At 37.9% G+C, this 21351-nt stretch overlaps 1 protein-coding gene across 1 annotated transcript in view; it reads left to right on the plus strand.

Annotated features, from left to right (window-relative positions):
* LOC145984510 (uncharacterized) overlaps positions 1-21351 on the plus strand; it is a 147222-nt gene that overhangs the window by 33088 nt on the left and 92783 nt on the right. The window contains exon 3 of the mRNA XM_083118160.1: positions 12659-12831. Within this exon, the coding sequence (XP_082974286.1) occupies positions 12659-12831 (173 nt within the window). The remainder of the gene's footprint in view (positions 1-12658; positions 12832-21351) is intronic.

The raw sequence follows: 21351 nt of genomic DNA on the forward strand, positions 1-21351 counted from the left end.
GATAGTGACACAATTCCTTATGTGGGTGAGTGAACAAACTTGAAGAATAAAAACTTGTTAAATAACATGCTGATAAACTGGTGACACAATATAAACATTTTACATATGTATGTGTGTGTGTGTGTGTGTGCGGCTCTTTTGAATTTTGTAAATATTGGTAATAAACAGGGATAAAATATATGTCTTGGCTTTTTTTTCACTTAGCACCCCCTTTAAAAATCCTCATGGTTTATATTTTTACTGGTAACAATCGTTAATAACAACATTAATAATTAACTATATAATGAAAAAGTGTGTATTGTGGACTTGTCGAAGATAAAGCATGAGAGCTTTTCTTCACACTGGTAAAACTCGGTGTTAATAACAACATTAATAATTAACTATATAATGAAAAAGTGTGTATTGTGGATTTGTCGGAGATAAAGCATGAGAGCTTTTCTTCACACTGGTAAGAATCTGTGTTAATAACAACATTAATAATTAACTATACAATAAAAAAAATGTGTATTGTGGACTTGTCGGAGATAAAGCATGAGAGCTTTTCTGCACAGCGCTGGACACGCAAAGGCAAGTATCTTTATTTTCATTCTATTTCTAACAATGATTCGCTATTTTTTCTTGTCACTATAAAAAACTAATTCAATTTTTCTTTTATCACATCTGTCGCCATTTTGCTTGTTTTTGTTTAATTCCTCTTTATGCATTGAGGTTAATCGAAACATAACTTTAGACTTTTACATGGAATTGAAACATAGAATCTTGCCTCCTTTGATTGAATCGAACCTGTGACTCCTCTTTGATCACAAAACAATAGTGACGGCCATCTTGGTTATTTTACCTACTCTTTATGCATTTAAGCTAATCGGTACTGGGGCCCCACACGGCAAAACAACAGATTCTAATTTATCTTTATACATTAGCGGTAAAGTCTTTGCGTTGTAATCAAAAGGCATTTTGTTTTGATTTTTAATATCTGTTCCTGCCTAAATACTAATGGGGACTCAACACACTTCTTTTTTTTTTTTAAACAACATCATTATCTGCCAATTTGACATTGTGAATCGAACCCGGGGACCTTTTCATTACAGCATAAACATCCTATTTCCAATTAGTTCATTTTCTCTTTGTGCACAAAAAGCTAATCGGAACTTTTAAACAAATACAATTGAATATCCAATTTTCACCAACATTGGGAATCGAACCCTCAACCACTTGGTTAAAACATCTCGCGGAATAAAAAACACCCCCCGTGCCGCGCCGCCCCGCGCCGCGCCGCGCCCCGGTCGCCGCCGCCGCTAAACACAAAACGCGGCCGCCATTTTGATTTTATTCAAATACTATTTATGCACAGATGGACTAATCGGGACCTATAATGGCGGGGCAAAACAATTGGCCTAATTTAACTACCTAGAGAATCGAACCCGCGACCTCTTCATTGCCAGGTAACAACATTAACCACTAACCCAACTCGATTTTCGAACTCAACCATTTTGTTGCCTTTATTTACACACAGGCTAATCGAGACCATTCAATATTGACATCGTCGCCTTGTAATCAACGGGTCCCAGGTTCGATACTCGGTGGAGGCACATAGTGGTCCGAATCACCACTTTTCAACTGTAGCTCCAATCCTGATTAGTTTTGCCGTGCATAAAACAGACTTAAAAAAACTAACTCAATCTATCAACCAATCAATATTGACTCTACCAGGAATCGAACCCTCGACGCCTCTTGTTTTACAGAGCAATAACCTTAGCCGCTAAACTTTCGGGGGTAAAGCACCTTCGGCGCCATCTTTAAATCATTTCTTCATGTCTTTGAATCATACGCAATGGTTGCGCGCGCATTTCCTCCACACACACACAAACATACGCACGTGTTAGTTTAGCATACATCAAGAAACAACGTGACAAACCCATTGACCCCCCTCCCCCCACCGCTTCCGATGTCTTCAAGGTGATCAGACACGTTCTGCTGACTCAACAATAAAATCACTCGTGGCCCGCTACAACCGGATGTAACGTAACACCAGGCGCATCAAATTTTTGCTGACGCGTAGGAACAAAATGCTGTCATTCTACTGCACCATTCGCCGCTGGGTTGTCAAATTTCGTTCCGGTGACACAGCATTGCAAAATAAGCCCCGTGGCCATCGACCAACATCATGTTCGGATGAGCTCCTCAGGAACGCCGTGGAAGCGGACCTTCGGAAAAGTGTTCGTGCCATTGCAGACGAGTTAGGCATACACCATACCACTGTCGTTCGGCGGCTCCATGCGATCGGTAAAGTGAAAAAGTTGGACTCATGGGTACCACATGATTTGACACCGGCCAACAAGACCCGCCGTCTGGAGGTGTGCAGTTCTCTGAGTGCAAGGAATAATCGGGATGGTTTCCTGCATCGGATTGTTACTTCGATGAAAAATGGATCTGCTATGACAATCGTAAACGATCAGGACAATGGTTGGATCGTGATCAACGTCCAGGACGGTTTCCGACACCACCTCTCCACCCACGGAAGGTGTTGTTGCTGGTATGGTGTCTATGGTGGGTGTGATCCATCATGTCTTTCTCAGGCGAATTGAAACCATCAATGCAGATCGTTACAGTGCTGAACTCCATGAAATGCACCGCAAACTTCTGCGCAAGCATACAGGAATGGTCCACAGACATGGTGTTTTCATGTTGCATGGCAATGCTCGCCCACATGTCGCGCAAAGGACGGTAAAGGCTCTCCATTAGTTGCAATATGAAACCCTTCCTCATCCAGCATATTCTCCCGACCTCTCTCCCACTGACTACCATCTCTTTCGGCATCTCGATCACTTCCTGACAGGGAAGACCTTCGCTGATAATCGGGCGGTGCAACATGCCGTGGAGGAGTTCTTTGCGTCGCAGACTCCAGACTTCTTCCGCCTTGGAATCCAATTGTTGGCTGAGCGATGGTAAAAGTGTCTGGCTGTAGACGGTGACTATTTTGATTAACCACGCATTGTAGTTTTGATTTTTTTGGCCTTTGGCAATGACGCACCTGGGCCGGACATTTCATTCGCACCAACCCAATATTTAAATTGGAACAGTTAACGTTATGTGTTTCATCAACATAGCAAGTGATTTGCACGGAGTAACATTTAATGAAAGTTATTGATATTTCTTTGATAATATTATTCGATTAAATATCTATACCATAAACATTATATGCTGCGTATATGTACACACATGTTTTATATACAGGGTGGTTCAATAAGTTACTTAACACCCCCAGTACAAGGCTACTGCGGCATGGAACGTGAAAATGGCGATGACCAATCGTAGCCTGGCCAAGTGTGAACCACATTGACATCACCCACATGGTCGGCAGCCATCTTGATGTCCGCCATCTTGAAATCAACTTCAGAAATTAAAATGGGAAGCGGGTCGTGCGACATATCAAAATGGGCTAGAATTTCACCAGGAAAACAACTGTGACATTTGTTTTCACCTAACTTTAAATTTTAGGGCGATTCCCGCATGGGAGAGTGACACGTCCTTTCCTTTTTGCTTAAATGTTTATTGTTCAAATTATTATTAGTACGTGATTATGTGGTATTTATTGTTTAGACCAATCACTGAAAGTGTCTGGATATTGACTTACCGGTATGTACATATTTTTTTTATTTTTTCTAAACACTAAAGAAAAAAGTCTTTTTAACTAAAAGTTATTTTATTGTTTTCGGTTTTCAGATTCCCACTAGGCTATTTTTGGTTCTGTATTTCTATATTAGGATATTACAAAGTTCTAAGGTGTGTATAATATTTCAAAGTATTTTCAGGGTGTATTTGGATGATAACTATTAGGTTTTTGGATGAACTAATGTTAAGAATATTTCAACCAATCAGAAAACGTGTCGGTTTTATTTCAACCAATCAGAAAACGCGTCGGTTTTATTTCAACCAATTAGAAAACGCGTCGTTTTTATTTCAACCAATAAGAGAAGGCATCAGTTTTGCTTATGAGGTAGAAAAACTGGTAAAAGCAAGCAGAAGCTATTTGAGAAGTATTTGTGAAGCATTGTGTCAGAGAAGACGTCAAGTTGTGATTATTGTCCGAGAGTTTCAGACAATGAACTCAAGAGAAGCTATAATTAAGGTAAGTTATTTTTATTATGTAGTGTGTTTTAAATAATGCGTAAATCCTAATATTGAAACGAAGAAAAAGTCAATGCAAATCAAAAAGAATATTCGTAATGTGAACAAGTACTACAGCTATGTTTTTTTTATTTTTCAGGTGCATCTAATTTTGTATGTGTGTCTGGAAGGAACGTTTCGTGAAAGATGGCGTTTTAAGCTCTATAATCATGACTAACCACACTGCGGTGAGTATTTTGCAAGATATTTTACCTCTGGAATGTATATTTCTCCAACAGTTTTTTTTAAATAATATATAAATCTAGAAAACAAAGAAACGAAGAAAAATTAAATACCAAAATGAATATGCGTAATGTATTTTGATTTGAATTTGAATTTAAAATTTAGGGCGCGTCAGAACTAAGGCAATTTTGCACCCGTCACATTCTACGGGGTCCAGCCCCTTATCGTTACAAATAACAACTCTATCGTTACAGAACTAAAATCATAAAATATTAAAATCTTCTGACTTTCGTTAAAAGCTGAGGCTGTAAAGGGGCACTCAGCACACATAAGGACAAAAGAACAGGACAATAAAAACAAAATTATACTGGCCATGGGACCAGTCGCCAGAGCATCTTTAGTCTTCAGTCCAGGGTGTACTAACGTGGAAGTGAGGTTGACATTTGGGTGTTCCCGATTATTTCAAAGAGAACAAAGAATCTCGCTGGATTAAAGACAATCTCCATGCATTAATGTATGATATTCCTTGTGGATGTGAAATGTGCTATGTCCGGAGGGCAGTTAGGAACTTGAACTGTCAGGGTGGTACATTTTTCTGCAAAGGAAAATCCCAAATTATCAAAGATTCGTTTAATATTGATAAAATTGTTGATTTACAAACTGCAAACTGTCCATCCCTTAAGCATTTGTATATGTTTCAAGGAGGATTGTGCAAGTATCATTCTGATACTTCTCCCCCAGCTGAACAAGGTTGCGCATTCAGAAATGTTCAAAGACTTATATGTTGGTACAATAATAAAAATATTAATGTGTAATGTATTTTAGTGCAAATAATAAAGATTTGTGAAAAAGAATGTTTTCTATGTTGTTATTTAGTTTTAAAGCCTTTATTCAAGGTATTTTCAAGTATTACAGGTTTTCTTGAATGATTGACTTAATACCAGGAATTATACAAGCCTTAATTTTACTACAAGCATTATATGTCTATGAGGACTAAAATCCACTGATTGAAGCTTAAAGCTTAGGCTTACCATGTATATTGATTAATCACAGAACAACACGAACCTTACAGAGGATTGTAGGAGGCATAGGCCCTCACGCCAGAACCTTATAAGCCTGCAAAAAAGCATTTATATGGGGAAAATGTTGTTGTCTTGTGACTGTTTAGCAATAATATTTTAAAATTTTAAATCATTCAAATTTCTGTCGGCCAAAAAGAAAGAAGTGTTACGCAACAGCAAGGAACTGAAAGGAAGCCGTGTGTATTTGGAGCAGGACTACTGTGCAAAGGTTCGAGAAGAACGGAAGAAGCTGCAGTACCACATGATCGAGGCCAGGAAACAAGGAAAGTATGTGTACCTGCTGTTTCGGTATCTGTTCATCGACGGGAGGTGTTACACACTCGGCGACCTGGAGAGTATGCAACCGGACGAAGTACTTGTCTCTCATGAACGTGACAAAGGAATTCCACCTACCCCTTCCGCGCCTCCGTCGGAGGCCGCGACGGCAGCTGGAGCAGCAGGAGGGCAGGGACTGAAGCAACGTTCGCCATCCACATCCACCCTCTTCTCACATCGGGACCCGAGGGTAAGGAATAACAATAGAGAGAGAGGTCATTCACCCAATGATGGACAGGCAGTCTACGGTCATCTCTAGAAAAAGGGAAAGAGGCGGTGAGTAAAGCATTATTTAATCTAGCATTTCAAAATACCCGAGGACTCCTTACGAAAATCAGGACTTTCTGTCAAAGCGTTTTGCCTACAACTATGCTGCAGTGGCTGTAGTCGACAGCTGGCTGGTACCTGGCACCAGGGACAGTGAACTGTGTGATGAAAGATATGCCGTAATTAGATGTGACCCGAAAATGAAAACCTTGGGAAAAAAGGATGGAGGGGAGGTTATTTTAGTATTACAAAACAAATTCAGATCAACCAGCATAGAATTAATTGCCTGTTCTATCAATTGAATGTGTTCTCGGAAAAATTGTAATTAACAATATTATGTATCTGGTTATATGCATAGTATATTTCCCACCATTGTGTACTATTTCAATTTATGAAGCGTTTTATGAAGCTATTTATTCTGTATGTCTTCCCAGTTCACGCATACTCCTCGTAGGTGATTTTAACTTGCCGGAAGTAACAATTTCTAATTATGATTTCAGCAAAGGCTCGCAAAAATCTAAAACTCTCTCCAACTTCATGTCTTACTATAATTTAAGTAGTGTAAAAAATGTGTTAAACACCAACAACAAAACACTAGATTTAGTACTGACTAACATCCAAAACGTGTCAGTCTGTAAAGATGAAACGTTAGTACGTACCAGAGGATGAATATCACCCCCAACTTAGCATCGAATTCTTTGTTTCAAAACACGTTTAAGCAAATAAAGATAAAACAATTAGCATACGTAATTTCCAAAAAGCTAACTTTCAGGTAATGAACCGTGAAATTGCTACAATCAACTTGGAAGAAATATCCAATCAAAAGAATGGAAATGACGCGCTTGATATTTTTTACGAAAATCTTGATAAAGTTTTCGAAGTCACCGTCCCGTACAGAAACAAATCTATAACATCACGCTATCCTAGATGGTTCACCAGTGGCATAATTAAAAATATTAAAAGCAAATCCCACCATTATAATTGGTAATATCAACTTTCATTGTGTACAGTTTGAAACTCTCCGCAAGATAACCAAAAGGTAAATTGAAAAAGCTTACAGGAATTACATAGCAGAAACAGACAATTATATAAAACTCGAAAAGAAAAGAAAATACGTCCATGCCCCTCAAATACAATGACACTACACTAGACGATGACGAGGCAATTGCGAACGCCTTTGTTCAGCATTTCCTTTCCACCTATAAGAGCACGCCCGCGAATTACGACTGCAATTTAATCGAAGACCACGAAAGGATAGTTGTAGGTGAAGCATTTGTACTAAACGCAGTCAGTATTCAAGATGTTGAAAAGGCAATAAAAAAGTTATAACCAAAGATATCCTGTGACCCTGACGGCAATCCGCCCTACGCGTTAAAAGGTTGTGCAAGCTTATTAGTCCTATTCTTCATGAAAATACTCAATCTTTCCCTAGCTACGTCTGTCTTTCCCACGAAATGGAAAACATCTACAGAGTCACTTACCCAAAAATAGTGGCACCGGTAACACTGAAGAGCATAGGCCCATAGCTTTTTTGTCTGCGCCCGCAAAAGTTTTCGAATGTCTTATTTATCAAAGATTATTGTCGCACATATCCCCAGTAATATCTGAAAACCAAAACGGCTTCGTCCCGGGTACATCCACTGTTACGAACCTATCCCTCCTAAGTCATTTCGTTGCAACTAATCTAGAAGAAAGAAAGCAAGAAGGTGTCATCTATACAGATATATCCAAGGCCTTCGATAGATTAAACCACGATATTTTGTTGAGTAAACTCTCATGTTGCGACCTCTCCAAAACAGCACTACATTTATTTGCTTCTTATCTAAAAGACCGTAAGCAGAACATATCTCATAATGGAATTGTAACAGAAGAGTTCGCAGTTTTCTCAGGAGTCGCCCCGGGTTCGAGTCTCGGACCTCTGTTGTTTTGAATTCTAATCAATGACTTAACAAAGTACCTGTGTGACTCATTCAGACTCTTATACGGATGACTTAAAATTCGGTAGGATTATTTGTAATATTGATGACTGCAAATCGTTACAAAATTAAATCAATACAGGAACAAAATGGAGCAGAATAAATTATCTTAATCTGAACATAGAAAAATGCTGTGCTATGACATACTCGCGCAAGAGAAAATAAATTGAATTCAATTACAAAATAAATAACACAAAAATTAAAAGGGTTAACGAGATGAGAGATCTAGGAGTTACATTTGATTCAAAACTTACATTTGCAACACATGTTGAAAGGGTCGTAAATGAGGCACACAGGAACCTAGGGTACGCAATTAGAATGAGTAAAGAGTTTATGAACAAAGATATAATGAATAATAATAGTCCGAAGCAAAGTAGAATATGCAGCAGAAATATGGGCTCCTCAGGACAAAAAGTACACGCATAAAATAGAAATGCTACAGTTTAAATTGGTAAGGTACGCCACTTATAAAGAAACATGCATATATCCCCGATACGAATCATACACTTCCCTCTGTAAACACCACAACCTGCCTTCTCTCAGCAAAAGAAGGAAGATGCAATTGCTCTGTTTCTTATACAAAATCATGAACAATAATGTTCAAGTGCAACATCTTCTAGAACAAATACACATACGTGTTCCTATCTCCAAGACACGATCCAAAGTAGTAACAGAAGATCGAACATTATAAATAAATCACCGATCAGGAGAATGTGTGAACTATACAACAGATGTTCCGAAAGGGAAACAAAATTAGATATATTTCACATGCCTATTGGGACATTCAAAAGAGTTATTCAAGACATGGAAGAATAAATGTCAACAATGTAAACATAAACGCAATTTTTGTAAATATATATTTATTTCGTAGTATATACTCAATTACATATATGTACGTACTTTCTAGAGTGTCAATTATTTACAGGTCCTTTATTACACACATAATTAATGTATTTCTTCAAAGTAAATAACTTCTATCCTTGATTTATACTGTGAATATTTTATTTCCATACTTTATGTAATTTATAATATATTAGTATATCCTTATATATATATATATATATATATATATATATATATATATATATATGTGTGGTGGTAAAGATCTGAAATACTGAGTTTAAAGATAAATACGTTGTGCATTGTACTTAATAATTGAAACATTGTATTCATGTAGGCTAATTTTGTAGATAATAGTTAGATATTTTATTCCACTCTCTTCAATTATCATGTATTATTTAAACTCGGTTTCTTAGCTGTTGTATACAAATATAATTTAGCGTTGACTCATTTTATGTTTATTTACATTTATGCACAATAATATTTCTTATCAAACTGTAAATTTACAAACTCAAAGCAAGAAATATAGATCACGGTAATTGGACATTCGCCTGTTGTCTTAAATAATAAATAAATAAATAAAAGAGATTAACTACAGGTACAACATTAGTAACACCTCTGAACTGGGAATTCCAACTCGAAGTCAAACGGGAACAAATGAGAAACGCTGCAGTAGCAGACTGAGAAACAAGGACTTAGCAAAGCACACTCAGAGAAATGTGATTGGGGAATCAGGAGAAACAGAGCTTCAATTCTACGAACAGGGACCAACAGCTTTAAATAGGAGGAATATTATATAAGGTCCTTACGAAGCAGTAAGGAAACAGTGCTGTGAAGTGTAGTGTAGTGTAGTGAATTCGAGGTGTTCAATCGAATAAAATATGATTCTGAGTAATATGTACACTATATAGCCAAAAGTCACTGGACACTCAGTGCTGTTCATTTCAAAGACACCAGCCAGGTAACTAATAAGGCGTCGGGTCTCCCTTCGCTATTATCACAGCATTTACTCTTCGGGGCAGGCTTTCCACTAAGTTCTGGTATATTGCAGGTGGATTTTTTCCCATTCGTCCTGTAACCTGGTACGAACCCGACGTTCCAGTTCATCCCAAATATGTTCAATGGGGTTCCAGCCGGGGCTTTGAGAGGGACAGCTAACCACATTCACCTGATTGTCCTCAAACCACGATGCAATGAACCCTGCTTTATGATCAGGGCCATTATCGTGCTGATAGAGGAAAGGGACCATTTCAAATTGTTGCTACAGTGTGGGCAGCATGCTATTGTCTGAAATATTCTCATAAACACCACAGTTCATGTTGCTATTGACAGAAACTATTGGCCACTGCCCAAACCAGGAAAGATAGCCCCATACTCTGACAATACCGTCATGTTCACTTGGATGTCCGGTGACTTTTGGTTACATAGTGTATATTGAGATAGCCGCAGGGTGGCAGAAACCACAAGAAATTAGAAGAAGATGAAAGAAGAAGCAGCAGAAGATAAAAGAAGACAGAAAATCAGAAAGAAGATAGAAGGTTGAAGAAGAAGCTAGAGATTCTCCTATTCGGGGTAATTTTACAAGTTGGTAATTCCCGTTATATTGGGTAGCCAAAGTCTAAGGGGCCTCCCCGATGGCGCAGTGGTAGTGTCGTCGCCTTGTAATCTAGGTGTCCTAGGTTCGATACCCGGTGGAGGGACATAGTGGTTCGGATCCTACCTTAAACTGTATGTTCAGTCCCGATTAACATTACTGTGCATAAAGTGGAATTAAAAGACCAAATCAATCAACCAAGATATAAGGACCACACAGATTCAAATAAATTAATTTCGTCCTTAAATTTACATGTCTACGGATCTGGGTTTCATGGGCAACACAAAATAAAATTAAAATCTAATTATAATACATCATTATAATAATAATAATAATTATTATTACTATTTACACCACTACCGATCCTCATTCATTGTCCCGCAAAGTTGGTAATTCTGTTATTCGAAAGTAAAGGTTTAAGGACGAAAAGAGACTAACAAAAACTAAGCTCTTCTCCAAACCTCCAGATTTACGGATCTGACATAGGATAGCCAAAGTATATGCATTGAACAATTGTTTGCATTATCGGTATAGTGATCTTTAATTCCTCAGTTGTGTTTTATAATTATATTTATTCAATTTATTCAATTATCATTTATAATATTTTATATTTTTTATTGTATCTTTATTCTTTCTAGTAATCAAATTAAATTTTAAACTTTGGTAATCAAATTAGAGTTCATAATCCTTGGTTTTAATTTTTAGGCACAATGGCAGCTTTTCCTTTGCTCTTCAATATTCCTGAACTCCTAACCAAATAAATGATCATTATCCGAAGAGGGGCACAACTGCTCCCATCTAAAACGGCAAACAAGAAATGCCATCAACGGGAACTATGCTGGGAGATGGTTTTATTGAGTGCAAGGAGAGAGGAGGTTGGTGGACCTCGTCTTCTGTGCACCCTTAAAAAAAGTTTTGTTTGTATTACTTCAATGTTTCCCCCCCCCCCTAGAATTGACTTCCGTCCAAGGGGACCTCTGCGCCAAAACTTCATTATATCTATGGAGGAAGAAAAACAGGAATAATCTATTTTGACTTCTTCCTATTCCACGTCACATATACAGATGAGAAATTAGAAATATACCTATACACTTAATTAGGGCCTCATTGATGTTATGTATAACCCTATCTATCCTGTCCCACCTATCTCTTGAGCAGGCGAACGAAAATAATTCTCTGCGCAAGTAGTGACGCTCTACCAATAAACACCAGAGAGGTGTTTGCTCTGCCAAATCGATTTCCTCCCCTTCTCTGACGATATGCACGGCCTTGCTCCAGAGTTAGCCGGGACAGGGTAGACGTACAACATGGCAAGTTATGTTGTCTCAAATAAACATCATTACATTATTATTTCTAATATATAGAAACTGGGGGTATTTACCCACACAGTAGATGTTTGGCACTCATTTTACCAGATGTTGTCGAATTGTGTTTTGAATTGTAACCAACTGAAAGTTTTCTTCCTACAGATGTCTATCGTATCAAGTAAGTATCTTTTACAGTCACTAACAGCCGGCCCCCGTGGCGGAGTGGTTAGTACACTGCGCTACGACGCCAGGGGTCTCGGTTTCGAATCCCGGCCTGGGCATGAATATTTGTGAGTGTCCATTCATCAATTTCATCATATCGTCACTCATCCCCATCTTCGCAGATTAGCCAAAAGTGGCACAAAAAAAGTAAAATCTAGCAAATCAATCAATCAACTGCGTCACTAACAACTATTCTATTACATTTGCCCTCAGTGTTCACACACTTCTGATAAGAGTCTTATTCCATTACGAATTAAAAAATTAGACACATAATATTTTTTTCTTTCTTCATACATTTACTTGTTCTGAATCGAAGAGATTTTGGACGTGTGTGTGATCCACCCCCTCTCTCTCTTTCTCTCTCTCTCTCTCTCACACACAGGGATGTTTGTGTTCATTTGAGTGTGAGTGTGAGTGTGAGTGAGTGTGGAAGGTATTGACCACCGATATAAAAAGTTATACATTCATTTATTGTAAACTTTTTTAAATGAATATATTATTGCTACAGTTACAACCATTGTTTTCTTAGATTTTAATACAGTAATATATGCAACTTCAGATTTTCAATCGACCCAAAACAATTTATGACTGTTCCTTATATTAAATTTTCGTTGCAAATTGTGGCAGTTAAGATTGTGCATTTCTTTATCATTATTAAATCGTTGTTTACCTTAATTAATTTGTTTATTTCTTTCTATCATTTAGATGACGTTGGTGCCCTATTAACATACGTAGAAGAAATACTTAGATTCGCTGCTGAGAAAGTAGGATTAATCATCCTCAACGTCATCATTGTTGTGGTTATAGCCCAATGGGAAAATATATCACAAAGTATGCACGCCATGTTTTCTAACCATCGAGAAAATGAAGTATTTCCTGTGAGTATAACGAATATTCTAATGTTTCTATATTTACTTACGTTATCAACACAAACTCCCACATATACACTAAAAATCAGACTAGTAAAATTTTATGTCTTTACTTTCACTTGATGCCAGTCGTTTACTTACTTACCATTAAGATAATTCAAAACGTTATTACTTATTATTATTATTAATATTATTAATACATGTATACAAAAATGTATAAACACAAAAAAACTTTCAGAGCTTGTCCAGAACATCTAAAAAGGGAAATCCCCGGAAGATGTTTCTATTATTCTTTGCTCTTCTACAGAGGATTATACCTCTAATTACAGAAGGTGTAGACTGCGTTTATTTGATAAAGTATAAATTACATGCGAATATGCAAACACATTTTCATGCACTCAAACGGACACATATAAAACATGAGAACATGTATTTATGTACAAAATTATACATTTAGGCAAGAAGTTTATACCTAATTATTAAGTATTGCACATTTTAAATGCATCACAAGAAATGCATGTATTAACATTGCAATTTAACAATCTACGTTCTATCATAATTTCGTTTCTTCATAATATTGAGTTTATTATTATTTTATATCTGTCAAGTGTAAATGAAAAATCTACATGTTGATGGCTTCCAACAGGAGGATTTCAATTGCACTGGTGGATAACAGCTTTCTAGGGAGGTGAGATACACAATGAGAGATTTTCTATATTTAGACATTTCTACTCTCAAAAATGATAACTGTGGGATATTTTATTGGGGGGTTGCATTTACCACTCTGTTTTCTTTCGAGTTTTTCGCCCGATCCTGTGGCCGAGTGGTTGATCTAGCTCAGGAACAAATATTTTTACAACAAGTTCCCGAAATATTTTCTGTTAATGACAACTTGCGGATTGAAAAGAGCTTTACAGCTGCTGAGGTGTACGAAGCGATTCTAGGAATGAAGAATAACTCATCGCCAGGAATAGATGGTATTCCCATAGAATTTTATAAAATATTTTGGTCATTTGTAGGTAATATTGTGACAGACTGGATAAATGCAGTATATAATCAACACTGCTTGGGAAGGACGAGCAATACAGGTGTAATCGTCCTGGTTCCCAAAGTTCCTAACCCTACGATAGTAAAACACTATAGACCTATATCTTTGTTGTGCACGGATTATAAAATTTTTGCAAGATGTTTACTTCGTCGTCTTTTGCCCTATATGGAAAGAATGATCGGTGTCCATCAATACTGTTATGGTAATAATAGATCGATCTTTACTGTTTTACAGACAATTCGTGATGTCATAACTAGTTATAGACATACGACCATACAAGGTCACCATGGTATAGTGGCATTGGATTTTCAAAATGCTTTTGATACTGTACAGCACGAATTATTATATGCTGTATTTTTAAGGATGGGTTGTAGTCCAAAATTTGTAAATGCGATTAAGAGTTTATATACTGATGTCAAATCGTGTGTAAAAATCAATGGTTTTTTAACTAAGACATTTCCTTTACAAAGGGGTGTCAGACAAGGTGATCCCATGTCAATGATAAGTTTTTGTGTAGCGTTAATGCCATTTTTAAAGGTACTTGAAATGCAATTGCAGGGGTTAAATATTCACTCAACAACGATAAAATTATTAGGTTATGCTGATGATGTCACTGTGTTTGTGAAATTGCCGACAGATATGGAAATACTTGAAAACGTGATAGAAAAATACAGCTCGGTAGCTGGCCTAAAGCTTAACTATAATAAAACTCATTGGATGCACTTAGATGCTACAAACCACTCGTATCAAAACGATAAAATTCAAAAAGTAAATGCACTGAAAATACTTGGAATAATTTTTACCCACTCTTTACAAGAAATGATTGCTCAAAATTATTCAACATATATTACTGGCCTGAAAAGTGTGCTTAAACAAAACAAACTTCGTGCCCTTAGCTTGGTTGCCAGGGTAGCCTTTGTAAATATTTATGCGAGTTCAAAGCTCTGGTTTGTGGCACGAGTGCTTCCGATGAGGAAATTGGATTTTGTACAGATAAGGAGTGCGATAAACTGGTTTCTTTGGGCACACCAAATGCTGCGGGTGAGTCACGAGAATGTGTGTCTACCGGTACGGTACGGAGGACTTGGCCTGACTCATGTGGAGTTAAAAATCCAAGCTTTCCGCGTACAAGCAGATATGTCAATGTTAATAAACTTCCCAGACAGTTTAACGGGTGTGATACTTAAGCAGATTTTGGACACCATACCATTGCAGTCTCCGATCGCTATAGCAACGGTGCCACCGCATTATAAATATTTACAAGAATCAGTGCTAGAAATTTGTTATATACTACTTTCAGCGAAACCTCTTGAAATACCAAAAGTATCTCAATTATACAAGTCACGTCGTTTGGCAACACTGCCTAGCTGCAAGATAATGATTAAACAACAAACCCATCCCTGGCACACAATATGGAACAATGTTCACGCACCACATTTATCGCCCTTGGTAAAATCTGCGTGGTACTGTGTGGTACAGGATATAGTGGTGACGGAAGAGAAATTACATAAATTAAAACTGTTACAAGAACCACTATGTGGTAGGTGTAAACAAAAATGGTTCGATTTCACACTGGCTAAGTGAATGCATACGGACACGTGAAACATGGAAATATCTATGTGTGTTATTAGGAAAAATTTGTCGCACCCATCCCAATGCGTTTACTGTGCATAACATAATGTTACCTTCGTTTTCGTGTTTTCCATACGAAATTGCGTAGTGTACAATGGTTGGTTGGACATTATATATTGTTTGTCTGCATATATAAAGGTATAGATTTTCATGTATGTTAAACAGGAATATCATAAAGTGTCTCAAGATAAAAGAAAAATATTATTCGCACATTTTTAAAGGTGCTGATGGAATGTTAAAAGAAATATTGTTATCCAAAATCTGTAAAATTTCGCTGCGGGACGGCGTAGGTTCGAATCCGGCTCTGGTCGGAATTTAGTCGGCCTACGAATAGGGCCGGTGGCAACCCACCATCGTGAGGAAATTGGGAAGCTCCGAGTGAGTGAGCGTAACCTGGTCAAGAAGACCTACAACAACGGCTGGGGGTTCGTCGGGCTGATCACCCGTCACCCCAATACTGGTCTGAGACCTCCACGCTATAACAGGTGACGGAGGAACAGTGTGGGAGGGAGACCAGCAGTCGGGCTTGGTTGTTTGTGAATGTCTATTCATCAATTTCATAATTTCATCACTCATCCCCATCTTCGCAAATTAGCCAAGAGGCACAAAACACGAAGTAAAATAAACTAAATCAATCAATCTCTCGAGTTTTTCACTGCTTTTATTTGAAAATGTTGATTTTTCTCAACATGTCAGAGGGAGCTGTAGCCCCATTAGCCCCTCCCCTCTGCGTACGCCAGTGATTTACAAAAAGGATATTATAACTATGACTCATTGGTGAGTTCTTGTAATACCTCTGAGCTTTTAAAATCTTAGAAGTCAGAATTTTTCTATTGCGCAGGTTATTTTTCTTACATTGAATTGAATTTGATCGAATAAGGAGCTCTTATCTAAGATTAATTGTTTCATAGATGTGTACGTGTTCTAATAATTTTCTACTCTTACACCCACATATTTCAAGCAGATTATTATAATTCACGTTATTCTGTCGTGAAGACATATATTTTGTGGAAAAGTTTTCTCAGAAACCCTTTCTGTATTCTTTTTACGCCGTTTTCGTAAGATCTGTACATAAGACACCAAATAATGGATGTGTATTCGAGTTCACCAGTCACTATGCAGTTAAGGTAGACCGGAGAAAATTGAGTCACGGGAAAATTCTTGTTCTTTTGAATTTAGGCGCTTGTAACTGGCAAACTAAACGGGAATAATTCATTTCACTTTCAACATTATTTCCCCACCTCCATAGAGAAATGAACACTTCATGCTACGAGCCCAGTAAGAATGTCAGTTGAGGTTGGTCTGCCATTTTTGTTGGTAACATTTTCTAACAGTTTGCGAAAAACCTGTCAATGAATGTTTTATGTGTTCAAACTTAAGCTTTTTACTGCACTTGTAACAGTATACAAAATTAAGTAAGATTATTGTACATACTTGTTCTTCTTCTCACATTTGTTGAACAATTTAATTTTGAATAATTTGAGTCTCTTTTCTTGGGGTAAATTAGGTCATTCATTTTCTTCACTTCAGAGTTAATTTCTTCATTATTCTAGTCCTACATGGACACATTAATATGAACACCCATATGAAAGTCGGTCGTATTTCGTCCTTGCAGAGTCACGCCACCTGGCACAGAAGTCTGCCACCTAGTGGCAGGGAAGGTAGAGGTATAAATTTATCAGCAGTAGTCATACCATGTGCATATTCTGTTACCAGTCAAATGCTGTTATGTCCGACCTCTCAGACTTCCAACGAAGCATGCTAATTGAAGCGCTCCAAGCTGAGTCTTAGTGATGAAATCAACCAACTTGGTGGTTGTTGCAAGGAGCATGTTATCAACTGTTATGGCAGCCTACAACAAAGGAGGTAAAACGTTATCTTCCAAACAGAACAGTGGACAAAAGTCGAAGCTCACTGACAGGGATAGGTTAGTGTTGAATCGGATAGTAGCCCAAACACGCAAGACAATGGTGCCAGATAACATCCGAGATAAACTCCCATTTCGAATACTCTGCGTCAACCAAAACTACACAAAGAGAACTGCATACTGCGAACATTAATGGCAGAACGACTATTCCAAGCCATTGGTAATACTGCGCAACACTGTGTAGCATCAAAAATGTTGCCAGGAGCACACAGGCTGGTCATAACAACAGTGGGGACAGGTTAACTGGTTAGACGATTCTGCATTCACATTTTTCCACACCCCAGAGCATGATTGGTTGTACAGAACGCCTGCAGAAGCCTTTCATGTTGACTGTATTTTTCCTACTGTTAATCATTGTTATTGATTGTTATTGATTTGGTGTTTTAAGTCCACTTTATGCACAGAAAGGCTAATCGGAACTGGACCTACAGTTTAAAGTGGGATCCGAAACCACTGTGCCAAGTGCCTCCACCGGGTATCGAACCCGGGGCCCCTTCATTACAATTCTGTTAATCATGGAGGGTGTTCTGAGCTTGTGTGGTCTTTGACTACTTGTATTCCTCTCACAGGTGAGGAATATGGCAGCATTATTGGGTGAACATCTCCATTCAATAACTCAGACTTTTCCTGGCGAGCCATCTGTGTCAATATGACAATGCCCCCCCCCCCAACCCTTTAAACTTATCGGTGCATCAATTTGAATTTGATTTTAAAATTGTGGGAGCGTCAGCACTTAGGCTATTTTGCTCCCGTCACATTATACGGGGGCCAGCCCCTTTTAATTACAAAGAACAACTCGAACGTTGCATAATGAAAAATCTTAAAATGTTCTGACTTCTGTTAAAAGCTGAGGCTGTAAAGCGGCACTCAGCACACATAAGGACAAAAGGACAATACAAACACAATTATACTGGCCATGAGGCCAGTCGCCAGAGCCTCGTTAGTCTTCAGTCCAGGGTGTACTAACGTGGAAGTGAGGTTGACATTTGGGTGTACTACGTGGAAAGTCACCCCTTACACCCCTTATCGGTGCATCAAATCATGGTTCTTTCAGCACGAAGATGAAGTGGATCAACGTCTACTCTGGCCTTCTCAGTCGACAGATCTTAATATAATTGAACAATTGTAGGGAATTTTGGAGGTCAAAGTGCTGCTACATTTTAACTTCCAGCCACGCTTTCTGAAATAAAGACCGCTATTCACAAGGAATGGGCATGTATTCCCTTAAACATTGTGCATGATCTGTATTTGTCCACCCCACGTCAAATACAGGCTGTAATTTCATTCATGGATGAGCCAACATCAGGGTGTCCATATTTCTGTGTCTTTCATCCGTATATTAGTACTTCACTTTTCCACAAGAACTGAAGAATATGTGCTAGATCTGACTCATGGCGAGAAGATATAGGTGGTCACCGAAGTGTTTTGAAATTTTTTGTGAGTCAATTTTTAACACGTAATATTGTTTTAAATAAAAATTGTTCAATAATACCTGGAAGGTTTTGCATTAACTTCAACCCCTCGTCGTTCTAGTTAATGAGGGACAGTACCTCTACCTGCAATGTCGCTAACACGAAAAAATCTTTGGGATGAAAAGTGTGAAATAAATAATTATAATTTGTGAATGGCAAAATGTGTAAGAATGTTATACTTTTCACAGTAATTTTATTCTACGTTAAAGAATTGGCAAAACTGGGTAATAAACAGTGAAGCAGCAGATGAAGGGACCAAAAAACAGAAGAATGAAGAACAATCACTTTGTAACTAATGCAAAATGTCATACAGTGATCAAAGGAGTCAGAAGGCAGTTGACTACATTCAAAGCCAGGAATGTAGAATGTGGTGTTCCGAACGTATTATGTTACATGTAATATATTATTTTGGCGCAATTGAAAGCAGGAAAATATATTAATAATGACGTTTGTTACATTGCAATATATCAATTATTTCCCATGTAATTGTAACGTGAAGCTGACGCTTGAAACAAAGATCTCAGAAGTTAATTCGTTTGTTATAACAAATATGTTTTCCCGTTGACTGGTCATTTTTGTATCGAAACAAAAATGTTTCTCCTTTTGACATTACTTGTGTGTCGTAACAAACATGTTTTCCATTTTTAGCGTCATTCGTATGTCGTAACAAACATGTTTCCCTTTTAGACTGGTCATTCGTGTGACGTAACAAACTTGTTTCCCATTTTCACGGTTCCTTCGTGTGTCCTTTGAACTGTACCAATGGTATGTTCGTTAAGTGTCTCATCCGCTGTATGTAGCGCTTGTGATTGTTACTGATCTGCATATTCATTGAGCTTAGGAAAGTACACTGATTAACAAGACGTCTGTGATAGTTTGAGTTTGAGTCTTGGTTTCAGTCCACTTTATGCACAGGAAGGCTAATCGGGACTGGACCTACAGTTTAAAGTGGCACCCGAACCACATGTGCCTCCACCGGATACGAACGCCAGAATTATCGCTGAGAAAACGGTATTTTCAAAATATGAAAAGCCAAGATGTTATGGATTTATAGCGAGCATAAGAAAAATGTAGCACAAGTGTACAGGGTGTATGCCTAAAGTATCCGTACAGGAGTCATCCATCGCGCCACACAATTGTAAACCTCCACACAGTTGTCGGAAACAGATAGTGCAAAAACACGTAAACGAGTCTGTTACAAACGCGTTGCAGAAGTAGCTGGTAAAGTTGGTGTTAGTTGCTATTGCCGTGAACCCACATATTAGTTCACGTGAAATTTCTACAGGCAGTTGAATCAAACACACTAGTGTAATTCGCATACTTCGACTTCACATATTTCATAACTAACTAACTAACTCTCTGGTCTTCTTAACCCGAAGGTACATGGCTGCAGCAACACAGGCCTTCCATCTGTCCCTATCCGGAGCAAGATATTTATACTCTTTTCCATCCCTATCGATTTCCTTTAGGTCCATCTCAAGGTTATCCCTCCATCTTCGTCTTGGTCTTCCTACTGGTCTCTTACCATCAGGTTTCGCAATAAGAATCCTGTAAACTCCTCTTTCCCCTCCCATTCGTGCCACATGGCCTGCCCACCAAAGTATTCTTGATTTAATCATTCTAATAATATCTGGACATGAATACAAATTATGTAGTTCTAAATGATGTAACCTTCTCCACTCACCTGTCTCCTCATCCCTTTTAGGTCCAAATATGTTTCTAACGATGTTATTTTCAAATACTCTCAATATATGTTCCTCTTTCAATGTAAGGGACCAAGTTTCACACCCATATAATACTACAGGCAAAATTACTGTTTTGTATATTTTAACTTCTAATTTCTTAGATATTAAACGACAAGACAAAAGTTTATGAAGAGAAAAGTAACTTCCATTTCCTGAATTAAGCCTACTTTATATTTCCTCTTTAATATAATTTTCATTTGTTAATATTACTCCTAAGTATTTGAATTTGGAAACTGGTTCAAACGAGTTGTTATCAATAATTAAATTTTGATTATTACCTAACATTTGGTTTCGGCCTGTAAGCATATACAGGGTGGTGCAAAATTCCGTTTACAATGCGGAGGAGGTGAATCACCAAGTGAAATGAAGACGAAAATGTAAATGGAATTTTGTCGTATCACGCACCGTCTCAGAGCTAGAGGATACCGAAATCGTGTGAAAATGAACTTCACACCTCCATATGCCGACAAATAGTACTCATAAAGAAGATGCGGCACGATATCCCCAAAGAAAACACACCTAGGCTAGCGAATGATGCACAAATCGCGTGTCGAAAATGAATGCGGCAGGGATTCCTCACAAGAAGTGAGGGATTCCCGGTAATATGTCCGACATGGAACGCAGGTATCAAATGGGGGTACAAAGGGAAATGACGGAGGTCACAGCACATGAAGAACATTTCGCCAGGAAGTGTCCGAAAAGCAG

Source organism: Lepisma saccharinum, chromosome 2, assembly GCF_977018435.1.
Source record: "Lepisma saccharinum chromosome 2, izLepSacc3.1, whole genome shotgun sequence".
Lineage (NCBI taxonomy): Eukaryota > Metazoa > Arthropoda > Insecta > Zygentoma > Lepismatidae > Lepisma > Lepisma saccharinum.